This window comes from Saccostrea cucullata, unplaced genomic scaffold (assembly GCF_032062105.1).
Source record: "Saccostrea cucullata isolate Sc308-1 unplaced genomic scaffold, CSIRO_AGI_Scuc_v1 ctg3383, whole genome shotgun sequence".
NCBI lineage: Eukaryota > Metazoa > Mollusca > Bivalvia > Ostreida > Ostreidae > Saccostrea > Saccostrea cuccullata.
In genome coordinates, this window is record NW_026933027.1 from 23,561 (window position 1) to 44,516 (window position 20,956).

Below are 20,956 nucleotides of genomic sequence, written 5' to 3' on the forward strand. Positions count from 1 at the left end.
CGTCATCGATTTTGTGATTTGGGTAAAACGTCATTCACACTTCCTTTAATCATTAGCCATTTTCCCTGTAATCCCAGAGTGATCATACGAGGTGGATTTCGCAAGCTTGACTGAATACACTCTAATCACACAGGATGGATCGGACCACAGGTTAGTTTTATCCAATACTTTAGAGGTAGAACTTCAGTAAATGTATACTTGTAAGAGGAGTGTATCAGATTTATCAAATAAATGAAATCTTTGACTTGCCACTTGGTAAGAAAACAAAACAAGAATTTAAGAAAACAATGAACACTTCTTCTTTAGAACATTGAAAAATCAAATTTTAATTAAGTCCCAATTGAACGACAAAAGAAACGAAACCTTAATTAACTTGACATTAAACTTTAAATGCCAGTGAAATTGCGCGCAGTCAGAACCGCTGCAAAATAACAAGGGGGGGGGGGTCTTTTTCCTCCAGTTTGAGAACATTTCTTCATATCTGCTATTTATTTACATTGAATATTATATGTTGATAGTGTGACCGTTAGGGTGAGAGCATATACTTATTCAGCTTTAAATTGGGATTGTCAATATCCACACTAGGGGTGCAACGATACTAGGGCTGGGACGATATATCGAGATATCGATATATCGTGATATATGTGAGGACGATACATATATCGATACATTTGAAAAAATATCGAAATATCGCCCAAAAAAATCTGACTTCTGTTTTTCTTTGTTTATTTAACATTTAGGGTTTAATATATAATATAAATAAATTAAGTATAAATATAGAAGTGAAATAAATAATAATTAACACAACTGGAGTAAAATATTTTTGTTTTACAACATATAAACAACTATTTTGAATAAATTATTCTCATTTGCAAAGAAATAATTTGTTTATTTCAATGCAAAAAAAGATTTTATAAGCAATGAAACATATCGTGATACATATAGTATCGTGGCTGAAATATCGTGATACGTATCGATATAGAAAAAGTTGTATCGTCCCAGCCCTAAACGATACATCTACCCCATGACATGATACGTACAACAGTATTCAGTTCACAATATATGTATCACAATACATGACATATTGGGTTAAAAAATCAGATGTTTGTCATCATATACCATGTATACTTTAAACTAAACCATTTTATATCAAATGCTCATTACACTAACACTATCAAAGTGATAAGTTCCATCGACCCTTTAAATATGAAACAAGTTTAACTGTGGTTTCTGCAGTTTCATTGACCTCATGTTTTGTGCGGAAGCCATTTTGAAATTGTAAACGGTGAACCAAAATGGACGATTCGGATAATTACAGACTGATTGAATATCAGTTTCACGTATCGTAAATTGAACTGTGGAAAAATAAACCATACGGTATACCTTCAAATGGTTTATCGTTGCACTCTTAATCCACACGTGCCATTTGCTACGTTCAGACTCTTACCTCCCAGGACGTAATGTTTATTTTGCCTTACCAGATCAAAATTCTGGACATTGCAAATTTAATGAAATACACACACACATACACATTTGTCCATTAAAATCTAGGCAAGTTTATTTTTTCTTAATAACTAAATTACCTGGTATATTCTTCTTGATACATACAGTCTCAGATTGTCATTTGGATTTTTTAGCAATACTTTTATTTCTCCTTTGATCATGATGATAAACTTATGAAATCTGTACAATGTATTTTAGAATTGGGTAAAATGCAGTACAGGCAACAATATGATTTTAGATCCGGGCGGGAGGTAAAGCAGCGTTAAAACTTAGCAACATGAGTGTTGCAATTTTGTTTTCCTAAGAGAGAAAAAGTCCAGGTGCATTTAAGGAATTATTTAAAACGTGGGGATTTGGGGATGGCAGCGCTGCCCCAGATGTAAAAGATGCTTTAAACAAATATACTTGTACTTACCTTACATGCTGTCATCAAACAAGTTAACACTTCCGTTAAGATTTTTTGACTTTACATTCAGTGAGTGGAGTCTGCTGTTTTTTGCACTTAAAAACATGATTTATAAGGTCTAAAACAAAGCCTTGAATTTGTCATTGATAGCGGCATGATTAAGAGAATTTAACTTCTGCAGTACTCTACAAAATAGCCGTCATTATATTTCTTTCTAGTCCTCTCTTTAGGAAAGATTTCTTCACAGCTGTCATAAAGGGGCTAAAGAAGAATATTCATTGAAATATATACATGTAGGCAAAGGACCAAATAAATAGGTGAGCGTTGTGGCCCATAGGCCTCTTGTTTTCCAATTTCTGCTTCTTGTGTGCATCAGTCTTGTTGCAAATCTTGAACAATGGTCACTGGAAGCATTACTTGGAACACCACTTGAATAAAAAGACCCCCTTCAAAAATTCCCCCTCCAAAAAAAATGAAAGCTAGTTAAGGATGAAATTAGACTTTATATTAACACTGGTCTGCAAATGAAGTTCTGGCGGGCCTTATCAACGATCCCCAGGTCTGGTGCATGGCTTTGTTTACATTGTGCCAATAAAATAATAAAAATATGTAACACACTGTGGCTTGGAGTAAACATTGATACTTTGTACAAATTGTAACCAACAAATAAAGTCTTAATGAAGGCATGTTTGTAAATCTTTCTGCACAGTTTTTTTCAACAAATGAGAGATTTATATATACAGTCATGTTAACTAAAGATGTATCACAGATTATGACTTCTTTTTTTTTTGTAAGTAATCATGTATGATAAAATTCAAACATGGCTCTAGCAATATATATGTATGGTGATTTCATGTATCAGTGCAAAAGTATTTTACTTTGATCACCATACTTAGCCTATATATTGGTTTCAAAACATTCATATAAATGCATGTAGAAAAATGTAATATTAATGACAGAACTCCATGTCCCATGACGTGTATAGTACAAACAGAAGTGACTGTAAACATGGTATTAAAATATAACAGTATAACAACACAAACAAGGAAATTTTAATTTAAAGATAAAACATCTGATAAAAAAATTCACTGACAATAATTCACAATATACTCTTCAATATTTATGTTGCAACAAAATTATTATATGTGCCAGAGATAGTTTTACAACTTTTTATCATGTTTATTATATCAAACAATAATGAATTGTTTATGTACAATTATTTTATTTCACCTGTCACATGCAGTGTATCTTAATTACATATTAGTATATTAACTACTTCTTTTATATTATGTCTGACCTAATTTTAAAATTTACATCAAGTACATGTATCACTATGTTTTGCTTCTATAAACATGCTGTTTACATTAGGCGCAAAGTCCACATATCAGGATCCGGAGTAATTTACATAACAAGTGACAACAAATCTATTTTTATATCAGTCTAAACCCATGCACATGATGAGAGACAAAAGGATATAAATAAAGAAAAAAAAATGACTGTTTTCATTTGGGGAAAAGGTATTTCTGATTATGTAGGACAGTTTAGGATTACTAATTAATATGAATTTTTGACATGCTCATTATCATACCACAATGGTTTAAATGCTTTTCATATTGTAAAATAAAGGTGAGTAAATAATGAACAATTACGTTTTCATACCTTCAACTGTTTATATGTGATATTTCTTGAACTTAAACATGTTAAATTATATGGTAGTGCGATCTAGGCGATCCTGCATAGATAATTTATGTAGTACAAGTTAGTATCATATCAATTTATGAAACTGTCACATGTCTTGAGGCTGAGCATTTAAAAAATATTATCATTTATGGTTAATCTAATGACTACTTTTTTTTTATTTTAGGCTGAAGAATTCCTATCCTGAAAACAAAGAAACTACAGTTATTTTATCTATTTAACATTACAATATCTACCAAAAATGGCCAGTACCAGTCATTCTGATAGTGGAGACGTGTGCTCAATAACTGAGAGTCCGATTATTGTACAACCTAAGTCTATAGACAGCCAGGATATAAATCATATAACACTAGACAGTGACTTTTCTGACGGTGAAGATGATCTAACTTTGTCTCGGAAAGCTGCATCTCAGAAATCAGAGTCAGGCAAACTCTTATTTTCCAAAAGATTTGTAAGTTTTTCATTTAAAAGATATTTACATCCAGAATTTAAAGTGCAAATCAAAATTTTAGCTGATTCTGTTCATGTTTCAATTATTTCAAGTCATTTTCTCCATCCATTTTGAAATTCAAAAATGTCATATGATTAATTTTTCATTTATTATAAGATTTTTTGAATTGATACAATTACAGAGAAGAGTAAGGGGACATAACAATGAAGATGAGGATGATGAAGACCTGAAGGTGTCCCATCATCACTCCAGAATGGAGGATTTTCTGTCGGGGACGTGTAAAGCTGCCGAACAAGCTGAGGAGTTCGTTAAGAAGGTGTGGGCAGCGGGGTGGAGGGTGGTGCACCATCACTCCCTCCCTGACTGGCTCCAAGATAATGACTTCCTTCACACTGGTCACCGCCCACCCACCAACTCATTCCTCGTCTGTTTCAAATCTATTTTTAGAATACATACAGAAACTGGGAACATTTGGACACATCTGTTAGGTAAGGTTAATCAATACAACAGAAATAAACAAATAAATCATCTACCAGTAATTGTAAACTAGGACAGGTAAACAAAGATAGGTTCAGAATTAAAGGTGCAGACATCAATAAAAAATTGATACATTTTAAAGGATAGAAACAGTAAAACAATACAAATTGTAGCTATTAGACTGATTTTCATTTTGTAAATTGTAGATATCTTGATTTCCTAATTTCATTATTTTATATCAAATATTTGTTGATCACTTCTACCTTGTATATGCAATTTTTATATAAAATTACAGGTTAACATGCATATTTAATTGTTTTTAGGGATGATAGCTTTTATTGGAATAGCCAGTTACTTTCTATCCCGGCCTACAGTAGAGGTACAGTGGCAGGAGAAAGCAGTTTTCTCGGCATTCTTTGCGGGGGCCATTCTCTGTTTAGGATTCTCCTGGATTTTCCACACAGTGTTTTGTCACAGTGAGCGCATTGGAAAACTTTTCAACAAGTTAGTACAGGATATTTACTTCTATATCAATGCATGTAATTAATTTCGGCTAATATTATTTTTTCAATTTCCATAATTATGATTATTCATCAGTCTAAAATCAGTGACATTGCAATCATTTTGGAAACATTGATAACACGATACATGCTTATCCACCGTACATGTCATTTGCAAATATACTGTGTGTGAATAGTCTGCAAAATTTATAGAACTAGACACTTAAAATTTATATTACAGACATAATTAAAAAATCTTCACCTCAAACATAATTATATATAGTAAACATATACATGTATAAACTCTCAATATATTCATATGTAAATTATGTATTGTTTTTGAGATATGGAGTTTATTTATAAAGAACAAGTATGTGATTCTGAAAATTCATCCATCTTGAATAAACTTGATGTGCAATGAGAAGGACTTGTCTATTTTCAGGTTGGACTATTGTGGCATAGCTCTGCTCACCATGGGCTCCTTTGTTCCATGGCTATATTACAGTTTTTACTGCCGTTTAGGACCCAAGATTGCGTACCTTGTGTTAATATTTGTCCTCGGCACATGCTGTATTGTGGTTTCTCTGTGGGATAAATTTGCAGAACCAGAATTCAGGGGAATTCGAGCTGGTATGTACATGATGCAATTTTAAATTTACAATGAACTATTTATTTAAATGAATTTAAAAATTAACTCAAATAGCGGTATAAAGTTCCAAATATATTTTACAGGTGTATTTATTGCCCTAGGCCTTAGTGGAGTGGTGCCAGCCATGCATTACGTTATTATTGAGGGGTTTTATCATGCCATTAACTTCGCCGCCTTAGGTTGGCTGTGTCTGATGGCTCTGCTATATATTGTGGGGGCTCTTATATATGCCTTCAGGATCCCTGAGAGGATTTTCCCTGGAAAATTTGACATTTGGGTAAGAAATAGAGATACATCATTTTTGAGTTGTTTTACTAAAATAGATAGATTTGGGTACACGTATTAACATAAATTGTACAAGATTAGGGCTGCATTATAATATCAGTATTCTGGTGTAATGCAGATTTTTGACAAAAATTTCATATTGCCATACAAATTTCAATACCAATATTCTAACAATAAAGCTTGGGCTTGGTATTTCTAAAATTTTAATATGATATTTAACATGTTTAAGATGTCAGAAAATTAAGTAATCCTGCCAAATAGGAAGATTTTTGGTTTGAAATTGCGTTTTGTAAACCGTATAAGTCATATTAATTATTTATATATAGATGTAAAATATGCTCTGCTTTCATACTGAGTAACAAAATTTTAAAGGTCATTGTAGCTGTTAATTATTGAAAATATTGCACTACATATTGCAATGCAGTTAAAAATATCGCAGTGGGAAATTCCTGCTGATACCAAGCCCTATATAAAATCTAATGCGTAACTTAATATTTTCCAGATTTCATAGCAATTGTAGCATTACTTGGTGATCAACCCTTATAATTTTACGCGAAAATTTTTTTAATAACCAATCAAAAAAAGAGCTTACACTTCGCTATAATTTTCATTACCGTATATACTCACCTATAAGTTGGTATTTTGGGAGTTAAATATTGATCTAAAACTCTATGTCCGACTTATAGGCGAGTCATAAAGAGATTGTATTTTTTCCTGGGGCTAAAATGATGTATCCTATTTGCATTTACGATTATCAAAGAAATTGTCAGGTTATATAAGATAATTTATGTATTCTTAGATTATATATATAAAGTACAAGTATATACATATTTCAATGATTTTATTTGCATTTTAAGTGACATTGCCTTTATGTTTGATAATTTTAAGATTAAATATCAGTGTCATATCGAAAAATATTAATTAAAACCAGGTTAAAATATCAATGGATTTACTTGCAATTGTCACCAGATTTTAGCAAAAAAGTTGTACCGACTTATAAGCGGGTCAATAGCAAATTCCACGAAAATAACGTCAAAAAATACAACCGACTTGTACGCGGACCCACTTATAGGCGAGTATATACGGTATTTTTGCATAAAGCTCTTTGAAAGGGTAAGAAAACTTCTTATGTGTAAATTCGCAACACTAATATTTTTGTTCACTTTTTCTAATTTTTTTCCCTATTACAGTTTCAGAGTCATCAGATCTTTCACATGTTTGTGTTGGCGGCTGCCCTTGTTCACTTTCATGGAATTTCCAAGATTGCCAATTACAGGCTGACATTAGGGGAATGTCTAGACAGTGAATTAATAGAATCCTAAGCTCCTAGTAAAAACCACAACCCCTTCACAGTGGTTTTGTTTGTGTTTTCTGGGTATGTTTTATGTGATAATTTTGTGAAGATGTAATTATTGTGATAGACACATCCCAATTGGCATATTTGTATTTGACATACAAGTATAACAAAATTTGCAATGATATAAAAATTAAATGTCAAACAAATATATAAACATTTTTATCTGAAAAAATTGTTTCAGAAATGTGTGTCCTTTACTTGCTACATAGTGAAAACATCGATTTGGACAAAAATTGTTTTGTAAAGGATGAAATTTATTTCAATTTTTTTTCAAATCACCAAGTCTTTCATGAAGTACTATGTAACTGTACATTACTATTTACATCATATATTAAACAGAAAAAAAAAATCAATCTTTATACCTCAAAGTTAACTAGTACACTGTATTTGTTATATTTTGGGCTGAATGGTGTGTTTGCACTTGTTGATGTATTTTATTCACTGTATTTATTATAGTCATCAATATTAATTCAGATATCATGCTAGGGCACCATTACATTTTATTAACTTCATTTGATGTATAATGCTATAAATGTTTTTTGAAAAGATTTTTTATTTATTCTTTTGGGGATCATTTAATTGGTCTGATATTTTAAAATGATTTCATGGATTTGGCATATCCTTTGACAGGGTATGATTCCTTTCTATTCTTCCATCATTTAACCTACATATACATAACTTGCTCAGTCAAAAGTTAACTTTTTATGCATCCAAAAATTTTGATTATTTATATTTTTCTCTTCAACTATGGTGGTAAAATAGCCAAGATTTAATTGATCAAAATGCATGGAACTGCAGACATATTTTTATCAATTCAATTTGACTGGGGGTCATCAGTTAACACACTTGATATTCATCTGATGTGAAATTGACAAAGAGAGAATACATTGTAAACTTGGATGAGGGTTTGATTCAATGAAATCTTTACAAACCACCCCCTCCCCCTCCCAAAGAAAAAAATGTGAAAAAATGAATTTCACATGTTTTTATCACGTTTGTATAAGTGTCTTTCTGTGGTGCAGATAATTATGATCATTTTGTTACATGTTGCAGGTTATAAATGAGCAGATGTTAGATATTTACAGATATTTAATTTATGATTGTCATACAGTAAATAAATTTAATTTTTTTATGATTGAAATCAAACTCAGTTATAAAAGAAGGGACTGTAATTTTTCGCTATATCCGTAATTCATTATAACCGTATAAGAAATTCATTAAACTTATATAGCAGGGGATCCAAACACACGCTATAGCCGAAATCAATAACCATTTGTTGGCAGTTATGCTGTATTTTGTACAAACACACCTAGAAATCTCTTTGTTGGCATATCCTTTGACAGGCTGGTTCAGAATTTTTTTTTTTTTTTTTGCATATGAAATGATACTTTGTTGTGATGTGTATGTCTTGAACAATCCTTTGTGACCAATTAAGATATAATGGACCCGTAAAATATGGATTGTTTTGTATCAAGAGTCCAATGCTACAAATTTGTTAATTAAATCCATGTTAAATTTGTTCAATAAATTTCATAACAGGTTTCTGATTTTATTCTATTTAAATCATAAAAACATGAAAAAATATGAAAGTCTAAAGCAGCTGTAGTATGGAAAGGAGGAATGAGTAAACATACATTGAAAATTCATAGATTTACACGAGTCGTATCAAATGAAAAGAACCTTCGTGACAAACCTTCCAAAAATTTGTTTTTGACAGTTCCTGAGAGAACTAGTCTTGAATATTTTGATACGAAAACTCAAAATGAAATCTTAACAAGGCTTAAAAACTAACGGTATAAAACGTTAAATAACACCACATAACGTCATTGGCATGAAACTACTTTCTGCAACCTATTGGTCCCCTTCCTAAATATAACAATATGTTGTGTTTACTGTTGTCATTTTAAAACTGTTTTGATACATATTTAATTCTAAATAATAAATATATATATTTATTATAATAATATATATTTAATTCTAAATAATAAATAAATAAATAACATTTTACATGATTCAAGTACACAATTTTAAAACTTGTTTTATGAAAAAAAAATTGGACTGTCATAGATTATATCTATGAATTCTAACATTATCTTTTAAAAACAAATAGAAGGAGAGGAAATTTCCACTTGATGTTTATCTGCTAGTAACAAACTTTTCAACTGAACTTGCATGTGACGAGTAGTTAAAAATAAATTTAGTAGCAACTTATACCGGTTTGCTGATACATACCAGTAAATCTATTCTTGACAACTTCATGACTATCAACACTTTTTTACCATACCTCACTTATTCTAAATAAGTGATGACCTCGAATTCAAAAGTAAGATTTTTTCTGTCAAATTTTATACCCCACTATGAGTATACTGATAAATATTGGTGAGAGTATTTTTAACTGCATCAACAATATTGACCTAGATTTTTCCTTTGATTATAACTTTTAATTTGCTAAATTACAAAGAAACTGTTCAAGACATCTTCACCAAACTTCATAAGCTTATATACACTGATGTGAGCTATATTCAATTGCATCAACATGTTGACCTTGTGACTTGTGTGACGTTTCAAGATACTTTTATCAAACGAAAACCATCTCTCGGACTCCATCTATCTGCAATGTTGCAAAGATCAAGCGTAAAAAAGTATTAGATAGATTACAAAATCACTGTTTTCTGGTCGCAGAGAGGTAGAAAAATTTGCGATCGATATACTAGTATACATGTACGTACTTGTCCAAACTGCAATAGCAGTTAAAACATTGTCTTTGTAACGTTCATTACTTAAATTGTATTTTAGAGGAGCTGTAATTCAATCTACAAGTGGTAATCAAATATAAACACATAGTTCGTTTCTGCTAGTGCTTAAAAAATATCCTAAACGATATAATATTGCATTTATTTAGTTATAATGGTGTTTGTGTTACTGATAGAATTGCATTATAAATGATGCTCCTATATAACCACTAAAGAAATACATGTAAAAGATAAATCGTTATAATACCAGATATATGAAAACAAATACCATCAGAGAGCACAAATATTGTACAGATACTGTGTACAATATTGTGATAGGAAAAATATATACAGTGTCATAATTTCATAACTGTTTTGAAAACAATGTATGAATATTCGCTTTCAAATACGTGTCTTCTTCAGTGAAAATGTAATCAAGGTTTTTAAACGTGGCTATACAAATCAGCAAGTTGATTTAAGATCAAACAGTTATTTTTGAATGAAAAAATGGGACCAATTAACTCAGCGTAATGTGAAATATAATTATACGTTTTCATGTCTCACCCCACACAAGGTGGTTTGCAATTATTCAAGTACACGAAATAACCTTTTTGCTTACATATGTTCAAAAACTTTTTAAAACCACTATGATAGTACAATTGTTAGTAGTTGTTTTCTCTTTTTAAAATGAAATACCATATTTTGAAAGCTTCCATTTAATACTTGTGTACTTTTAAACAATGTATTATTTCAATCCGATTATAAGCATTCAACAAAATTTAAACAAAAAATGCCTCAAGAAATAATATTATATGGATATAACGAACAGTATCCAAGATCAAAATCCATAAAACAATACAAAATAGGAGCAAAGCAAACATGGACCTCCAAAACATCAGATGTGGGATCAGGTGCCATGGAGGAGTGGGCATCCCCTGCCCACCGGTTACACCCGCCGTGTGCTTCTTTTTTTTTTTATCTCAAGCTCACCAGGATATACCGTATTGCCATAAGAATGGAAATTACTATTGTTATTGAACAATACGTCGTCGATATATGTTAATGTCGAGTTTAATGCCACAGCCAGTGTTTCCTTCTTTTTATGCATAAGATTTTGCACAAATTCTGCTTCATATAAATTTAAAAAAAAAGGTCTGCTAATAACAGGGCACAATTGGTACCCATGGGATTTCCAATAGATTGTTTGAAAACATGATCGCAAAAAACCACATAGATATATGGTTACTTAAAAATTCCATGGAACTTTAGGACAATTTGAAATCACAAGATTTTACTATAATCAACATATTCAAAACTTACCCGTTTTTCAACTTTATACACAACCATTCTCAACAGCTTTTTGATTTCATTGACAGCTTCTTTTTAAAAAAAATGGAACTCGTGAATTTACTTACCTCGTCAATGGTCATTCGCAAAATTACATGTATTTTGTTAAAACACATTCTGATTGCACACACAAGTACTCTGAAGTTGGCAGCAAAAAGTGTTGACAATATCTATGTGGTTTGTGGAGACCAGGTATTCCAACAATCTATTGGAATTCTCATGGGTACCAATTGCGCTCCGTTATTAGCAGACCTATTTTTATATTCATATGAAGCAGAATTTGTGCAAAATCTTACGCGTGAAAAGAAGAAAACACTTGCTGTGGCCTTCAACTCGACATTTCGATATATCGACGACGTATTGTCAATTAACAATGGTCATTCCTATTCCTACGTCGATACGATATCCTGGTGAGCTTGAGATAAAGATACCACATAGTCGTACACATTTGTTTCATACTTGGATATTTTACTTGAAAAGACGTTAATGGTAATTTAATAACCAAGCTATATGATGACTTTAACTTTTCTATTGTCAATTTCCCTTACCTTACTTATGCAGCAATATACCTTCATCACCTGCATACGAAGTATATTTCTCAGTTGATTCGATACGCAAGAGCATGCTCTACGTATGAACAATTTCTAAAATTAAAGTCATCATTTCGTAAGTTCTATGGTCGATGCAATGACCTTGTCAGCAAATACAATTTATCATTGAGTTAAATGGTGACTGACGTTTTTCATACTAATTGTTAGTCCATTATTTATACACTGAATTGATGACGGATTTTCCTGTTATTTCCCGATCATGACAAGGAGCATACGGTGGGTGTGACATCATCAGGGGATGCTCACTGATCCCACCTCTAATGTTTCGGAGGTCCCTGTTTGCTCTGCTCCTATTTTGTATTGTTTTATGGACTTTGAGATTGAATACTGTTCGTTATCTCCATAGCCATCCTTTTAGATTCAGATAAAAAATGGTTTGCAAATATGACAGTTATTGTTAAAAATACAGTATTTAATCGTTTTAAAAGAAATTCCTGTTGGAATACTTAATACACATTAGTCTTAAAGGTGTCTATAAAGTAACTCTTACAAAGTACCTGGGTGCAATTCTCACTTTGGACACATGGTAGTGTATGATAGCCATATCGATGTAAAACTAAGAAAAAATACTTATTTTTTTAAGAATTCCACACTATCAGATAAGAACTAAATTCGTACAACATTTATAACCTTAATATACGACGGTTGTCCCAAAATTTCGTAGACTGAGCTCATATCTTTTAAAGAAATTAATGTATCTTTATAAAATTTTCAGGATGGATAAAGCGTGTTTTTGGCAGATAAATTACGAAGTTTTATCATGTTTACTTGAAAACTTTTCGAGTAATATTATTTAAAGTGATATCGTTCTCTAACACCCGGAGCAATCTGCAACGCCAAAAAATACAAATAACAACGGTTCAAATTTTTAAAGAAAATATTCCAATTACCAGAATCAAATTCTTAAATTAAACGAAACGCTTATAGTTATAAATGTGAAATATCTTAATAACTATGATATGATCAAACATTATAATATGTAAACAAAGTATATGCACGTACAGGTATGAAATAATAATAATTTGAAAACGCTATATTTCTACAGCTTTTTGTCTGTTTTCTCTAATGGAGTTGCACAATGGAACTCTTGCCTATTTCTTAGCCCTGTCTTTTATTTTCAAAATAGTAACTGTTATTCACATATACATAGAGAAACTGTTTTAATCATTTGAGATACTAAGAACGAGAAAAAGTTTCCTAGTCTACCAAACATTTATGACTGGTACATTTCTGTAAGAGTGAATTCAGGATCAAAACACTTGATCATAGTCCAGTGCGCCGCCTGTGCCAACGCAGCCGCCATTTTTCAAAAAGTCGGATTTCAACCCCATGTATATAAAACGTTATAAAATTCATATTTATCAAAGCATAAACACCAAAATTTGAGGAAATATAGTTAATGAAACAGTATTAAGAATTTTCATTTCCATTAAAATAATACCGGGTTAGTAAATACTTTTTCGTAGGATTTTAAATATAATATACCAAATTTTAATTGCAGCTTTTGGGCGCCGCCTTCCTACACCAGACAAGGAATTTGTCGTTTAAATTGGAACAAGAGGCCCATGGGCCACATCGCTCACCTGAGCACTGTGGCTAGGAAAAGAAGAAATTGGTTTATTATTGAAAAGTTTAAATCCAAAAGTAGTCCCATGACCAATCATGGATTTGCTATTCTTGAGAAGATGATTTTTGAAGAATTTTCCTATATATTTCTATGTAAAACTTTGGTCGGCCATTTTGGCCCCGCCCTATATGTAAATTTGAACAAACTTGAATCTACACTACCTGAGGATGCTTCCAAATAAATATGATGAAATATGGCTTTGTCATTCTTGAGAAGAAGATTTTTAAAGAATTTTCCTATATATTTCTATGTAAAACTTTGGTCGGCCATTTTGGCCCCGCCCTACTCCCGGGGTCATGATTTGAACAAACTTGAATCTACACTACCTGGGAATGCTTCCATATAAATATGATGAATTATGGCCTTGTCATTCTTGAGAAGAAGATTTTTAAAGAATTTTCCTATATATTTCTATGTAAAACTTTGGTCGGCCATTTTGCCCCCGCCCGGGGGTCATGATTTGAACAAATTTAAATCTTCACTACCCTAGGATGCTTCCACGTAAGTTTCAGTTTTCCTGGCACAGTGGTTCTTGAGAAGAAGATTTTTAAAACATGCCACCAAATTTTTATTAATTCTCAATTAAAAAAAAATGAGGGCGTGGCCCTTCATTTGAACAAACTTGAATTCCCTTCACCCAAGGATGCTTTGTGGCAAGTGTGGTTGAAATTGACCAAGCGGTTCTTGAGAAGAAGTCGAAAATGTGAAAAGTTTACAGACAGACAGACGGACAGACAGACGGACGGACAGACAGACAGACGGACGCCGGACAAAATGTGATCAGAAAAGCACACTTGAGCCTTCGGCTCAGGTGAGCTAATAATTTGTGTAGTTACTCCATATTTGTCCATAAATTTATTAGATAGTGTTGGTTTAATCTATATACGAAGTTTCAATATGTATGACATAGGGTTCCTACAAAACAACCCGCGTATATATAGAATAGCAACCGGAAAGAGGACTTAATTTTTTGATTTACAATGAAGCATTATTTCTTGCAGAGAGGAAAAGGGCACAATTTTTTCTTCCTCCTGCAAAGGAAATAGAAAACAGGGATGTCTTGTTAAAAAACTTCCTCCACCATCGAATGAATGTGAGAAACATGTCTTTAAGACTGTTCTTGCCTACTATATATTTCCTAACATGTAAGTTAAATTCAAAATTATTATTAATGTGAATTGAATTTCTAAAATAAAATGGAATGCCTTTTTACATTCGAAGAAAGTAAAGAGTTTTCAAAATTTTTCCCATTAAGCACGTTTTATCACCATTTCTAAGCATCAGCTATTATACAGATTGTTATATGAGTATTACACTCCATGCAATTTTTTTTTACATGAGTATATTTCTGCATTTTCCCTTAACCCTTTCTCTTCCGGCGCATTTTACGTGTTTTTGGAGGCCTTTTGACATGCCATTATCAAATTATTTCTAACTTTTTTATCCTAGGTGAAAGCTAGGCATAATGCATACCATTTTGAAGGGAATTTCATAGAGATGATTTTTTATGACCGTTTAGATACTCAACCACTGACCTTATTAGTAAAAATTGAGGTCAAAGGTCAATTAAGTGCAAAATTTTATGGAATTTTTTGATACTTTTTCATCTTTAAGCTAAATATTAAGTATGATGTATGTTGAAATAGGAAATTTGGGATATACCCACAAAAGAGCATTATACTGTACTACATGAAACACATAAACTTTTATTTCAATTCTGCATATAACTACTTAAAAGGGGTTGCTAAGCAACGCAGAATTTTTTAATTTTCGGGCAGAAATTTTCATTTTTTACTTTTCCTAGACACATTTATGCATCCCAGCACATATAAAAGTTAGATGTGGGGTCATAAAATTACAAGGGACATACAACAGATAAATTGTCTTAAAGTTTGACCTCATTAGAACTACTTTTAGGAGGTCAAAGGTCAAATAAGTGCAAAAGTTTCATCAATTTTTTCAACACTTTTCAATATTCTTGCCATAATTTTACACAATGGACACTGAAATGGAAAATTCTGAATATACTCTCAAGAAGGGATCAAAACTGCAATATCCATGCATCATTTTATTTCAAATATCTGTTTAATGACCTTTAAGTGGTTGCTAAGCAACATCATTTTAAGTTTTTGGCTATATACATGTTTGTTATTTCACATTCTGGACACATTCTAGACACTTTTTGTATATTTCATGATATCGTTTGTAAGATATGGGCCATAAAGATGAAAGAACATTTTTGTATTAAAAATTGACCTTGACACTCTATGCTTGGGGGGGGGGGGGGGGGGGGTCAAGGTCATATGTTATAAATTCTGCTTTAAACTGTAAGTAAATATCAATTATGAAATGCTTCAAGCATGGATAAATCATCTAATAGTTGACGTAATAAAAATGGCAAACGACAAAATCTGCAAACAAAGAATTCTGGTCTGCTTCTCACAAAGCCCTAGCAAAACATGTATACTATCTTTTTGTTAATCAAGAAATCCATTCACTTGATGCCATTAAAAATAATCTTTATTTTCATGGATTTAATCTAACAAGGAAAAAACTAAATGATTTCATTACAAGATTTTTCTGGTATAACAGAGCTTAAGGGGTACAATAAAGACTTGACATGTTATCTTGGAGGGAAATAATAATAATAGATAGCATTGGCAATATTTAACGCAAAACTGTTTAGTCAATAAGTTGAAAATTTGACACTTGTATCCAAATATATAAATCCAGAAATATTGCAAGATGAATTCCAAATCAGACTGAAATCTTCAACAAAATGTTGAAGAGCACTTTTACTTTGTGTCCACCATACTTTTATCAACTGTCATTTCTCTGTAAGACTGGAGGAAATTCTTTGACTTGTCCAAGATATTATGATTTGCTGTCAAATACAAGTGATCAGCTTCTAACCTGTAAAAGATTTAAGTATTTTGAAACAGATACATGTCATTGTGTATATAAATTTATATTTATAAATAAAATTAAGAATGCTAAAATTACTACATTTATTTGATTTTCCTTTTAAAATTAAAATTGTATTTATTATGTGATCCAAGTAGTTAAATGATATTGTTAAGTCAATGTATCAGGACTGATAATTCAACAACCTTGTAGTAAACCATCATGATAAAATTACTGAACTAAAACAAATAGCATATATGGCAATCTGACTGAAGCCAGACCTCTGTTTACGCTATCGCAACATGTTAAAAAAATCTGGCATTAGATTGCTACGAAAGCCAGGAAGGGACACGTAAATTTTTCAAAAAAGTACAAAATGATATCGAATCGAATTAGACAATCCAATCCCACGGATTACTAAATTGTTCCCTCGATTTATAATATGAGATCTCGAATTACACAATCTGATCTTAAGGATTACTAATTCGCCCCCTTGATTCATAATTTGAGATCTCGAATTACATACCAGTAATTTGTTTTCACAGATTGATAATTCAACATCTCGATTTGTTACAACGTCAGTCTTATGTTTTTGAAAATCTGTGCTCTTGAATTTCATTACATATATGTACAGATACATCCAACCATTTTAATCAATAAGTTCATTCTATTTATTTTGTTTCAGCAACCGGTCGTTTCCAACCTCTCTCATAACTAATTCAATGTATATTTATTTTAGAAATATTATGATTACACAGGACCCATAACCACTTTTACAACTTGGACTTTCAATTATTCTAATATACAAGTAACACGAAAACCTCTAAGATTTTTTGTTGTACAAATATCAGTACTAGCACATGGATTTGGAAATTTTCATGTATTTTTCTCATTTTGGACCGTAATATGTAAATAAGTTAGGATGTAATATACTACAATATTCTATTTTTTAAACATGTATTACCATATCCGATATGTACAGATAAATAATTTAAACGAAATCATGGGAAGGGTTTACATTCCGAGGGAATGAATCATTTAAACAAGAGAATGAATTATACAACCTGAGATAACGGATTGTGTAATTTTAGGGAACGAATTGATAATCTGAGAGAATGAATTGGCAATTTGTTATAACAGATTGTCAATCCAGAGAACGGATTGTATAAATCAAGAACTCGGTTTACTTTTATAAATTTTAAAAATTCTATGTCCCTTCATGGCTTTCATAGATTTCATACCTGCATGGCTGCCAGGGTTGTAAAAAGAAAGGAGACAATAGACTGCAATGTTACTTCAGGGCAAAATTCATGGGGCAAGGCTGTTCGTGAGCATGGGAGTGTTGATAAACCATCCAGTGAGTTTGACCACCCATGTATATGATGTACCATAATTGGAAAGTTTGAAAAATTGAGAAAATTGAAATTCTAACCACATACTTTATGCAGATTGGAAATACAACAGCAGTCTATAAAAACAGCTTGTTCCATAACGGCATTCATTCAGATAGATATTACATGTTTGAATAATGTGTCTGTATGAATAATCAAGCATCATAAGTATTATGTGTTTCAAACACTTATTTTTCAAAATATAAATCAAATGTTTATAAACTTGTATGAATGCAATATCATGAGAATGACACAAATGAAATTAGACTTTATTTTTTGAAATTTTTGAAATACAGAATTTTTTCAATACCAAAACAAAAATTTACCTGTTTATTGGTGTCCTTAAATATTAATTGACCTTCGTAGTTCATGGTGGGCTTAGAAAGTGGGTATTCACAGATGAAAGTATTGTTGTATATGGTGAAAGCACCCTAAAAATTCAATGTGAAAGTGGTACATGTACACACTGGTACATACATATAACAACTATCCATTATTATGACAACTTTGATTTTACTTTGAACTTACGAGTGATTGTCAAAAGCATAAAAGTTCAAAAGCAATGCAAAATTGGCTGAACGTCGAAATACGCACACTGAAACATAAAGATCTAGTACATGTGTACATTTAGTTTTCTTTTGAACGTGAACTAATGCGTTTTAAACTTAAACTTTTCAGTCAATATACACGTATTCTCACCTGCTAATACCAAAGTCATGTCCGTATTATTTGATTCATTGATATAAGGATCTTCGTCGTGAAATAATCATGAAAATTGACGTTCAGATTTCGGATCATGTTTTTGTTTACAGCTGCCACAGCGGAAACACGTGGTTATTTCAATTCGTATCAACTCATACAGTGATGAGTCGTATTTATATTTATAAATGCGAGTTTTTGTATTGTTAAATATAGATCTAATTAAATTGCAAATTAATAAGTATACAGTATAACAAGATACAACAATATTAAAAATCTGATTGATTTTTTTTTTTTGGTAAAGATCGACGTTTTGGAAATCTACAATTTTTATCAATATTGTAATATATCACTTCAAGAAATATACATCATTACATGTAGATGAATAAATCAAAACTCACTTCACAAAAGGCAGAACGAAAGTATATATTTGTTTTTTGAAATCTATTTTTTTTTTTTTTGTATTATGCATTTATTTCAGTAAAAAATAAGTTTAAATGGTCAAAAAAGTCTTATAAAAGAATTTGTTGTTTTAAGAAACTATATACCTTGACGTTACATGTAAATATTGACCGATTTTTCCATAAAAACTATGCGAAGGTCACAAATTCAAATTATCGTAAGTAAGAAAATACTGAGCGTAAGAAGGCCTATAAGGGCTTGTTGGAAAGGAAATTTTCTCTACGTTTACCAGCTTTATTTTGTTTTCCCTATTTCAACACAGAAATAAACGTAAAACTGAGCTTTGTTTAAATATTACGAATAAAATAGAAAAAACACATAAGTGCAAGAAAAGTCTTGTTTTTAAAATATACCTTAAAGTAATAACAATAATTTTTACATATTTTAAAAGTAGAGAAAATATGCTTTTAGAATATACCATGCTTTCTTTATAAAGTTAAACAGGAAAAAATTGTCAAACGTCTGGAAAATCGGCAATCGCTTTGGAAAATTACGCCATTTTCAAAAAGTCACGTTTGTCTTTACAACGTAAAATCGATTAAATACCGGCAATCAAGACATAATCTTTTTAGATATTTTAAAAGTAGAGAAAATTTCCAAAAAGATGATATATAGTTTATATACCTTCATGCTACCATTAAATAGATACGGAGATCTTATTTTCGCGAAGTCGTGTTTTGACGCGCCACCGGTCAATTTGACCGATACGGAAGTGAAGGGGTTAAAACTTCATGTTTGCAATATACTGAACTTGGAATTTGTTTGAACCATTAATATTTGCTGTGAAACATCCTTTTTAGACCTTACAGGAGGCAATCAAAACCAAAATAAAAGGTAAGTCTTTTTACATTGAACAGATGTACATGTACTTGGTGATTTGCATAAGATATTTTAAAGATGTGGTTCTAGGATTTTTTTTTTCATGTTTAATATGATTATATATATATCAATTTTGAATATGTTTGCCTTTGGCATAATGCTCCAGGACTTTCCTGTCACTGTGGGACAAATATTCTGTTATCTCACCAAAAAAAAGCCATGTGATATATGTACAACATAGTACCTAATTTATGTATTTCAATATATCAGTTCTACGCCCATACCCTTGGATGGAACTGCATGTTTTGGAGATGGAATGGAGTTTGCTCTCCGGCATAAGAACTGTGAAAAAGTTACTATCAAGAATATTCGTAAGTTGCGACATGTTGAATAAGTAACTTATCTATTCATATTATTCATTTATTTTACAAGATGTATTTCTCATGTTAAAAAAAAAAAAAAATTTTTTTGAAAAAAAACTATTTTCTGTAATGATTTTTACAGTAATTTTCCCAAGTTATTTACAGGCACTACATTTCCATATAATAAGAGGAATTAGGAGCATATTGTCGTTTTAAGATAGACGGTATTAATTGAATTAAAAAATAAAAGGCTTGTTGGCTGTACAAAAAAATAAATATACCATAAAGATAATTTATAATTTTTTTTATTAAAATCCTCGTGCTCTGACTAGATAACCCTTCATCTATTGATGAAATATCCTGGTTAAAGTTTCCTAGAATTATTAAAATTATTAAACCATTACATTATTTGAATGAAAAGTAATCGAAGTAAGAGAAAAGATTATTTTTTACAAGAACTGAGTTCTTTAATTGTTATGATTTTCTGAAACTGACTCACAATTTGATTTTATTAATGATTTATTACAAAACAATGAAATATAACAATTCTTTCTTGACAGCTTGGCCCTCACTAACGGCCACACCGTCTAACATTTTAAAATAATTGAAACACATAGCTCAAAAAATAATATTTAATATTGATGAAAGTTATAATGCAATTCCTGACTTCCATTTT

General features: G+C 31.2%; 1 protein-coding gene across 1 annotated transcript; it reads left to right on the forward strand.

Moving 5' to 3' along the window:
• The first annotated feature begins 5 nt into the window (after window positions 1-5).
• Window positions 6-8,270, forward strand: LOC134237044 (adiponectin receptor protein-like). The gene is made up of 7 exons (XM_062719129.1): window positions 6-150; window positions 3,774-4,058; window positions 4,240-4,546; window positions 4,859-5,039; window positions 5,478-5,665; window positions 5,768-5,961; window positions 7,160-8,270. Exons 2-7 carry the CDS (start codon window positions 3,849-3,851, stop codon window positions 7,289-7,291), a joined length of 1,212 nt encoding a protein of 403 aa, XP_062575113.1. The 5' UTR covers window positions 6-150; window positions 3,774-3,848; the 3' UTR covers window positions 7,292-8,270.
• The last annotated feature ends 12,686 nt before the right edge of the window (window positions 8,271-20,956 follow it).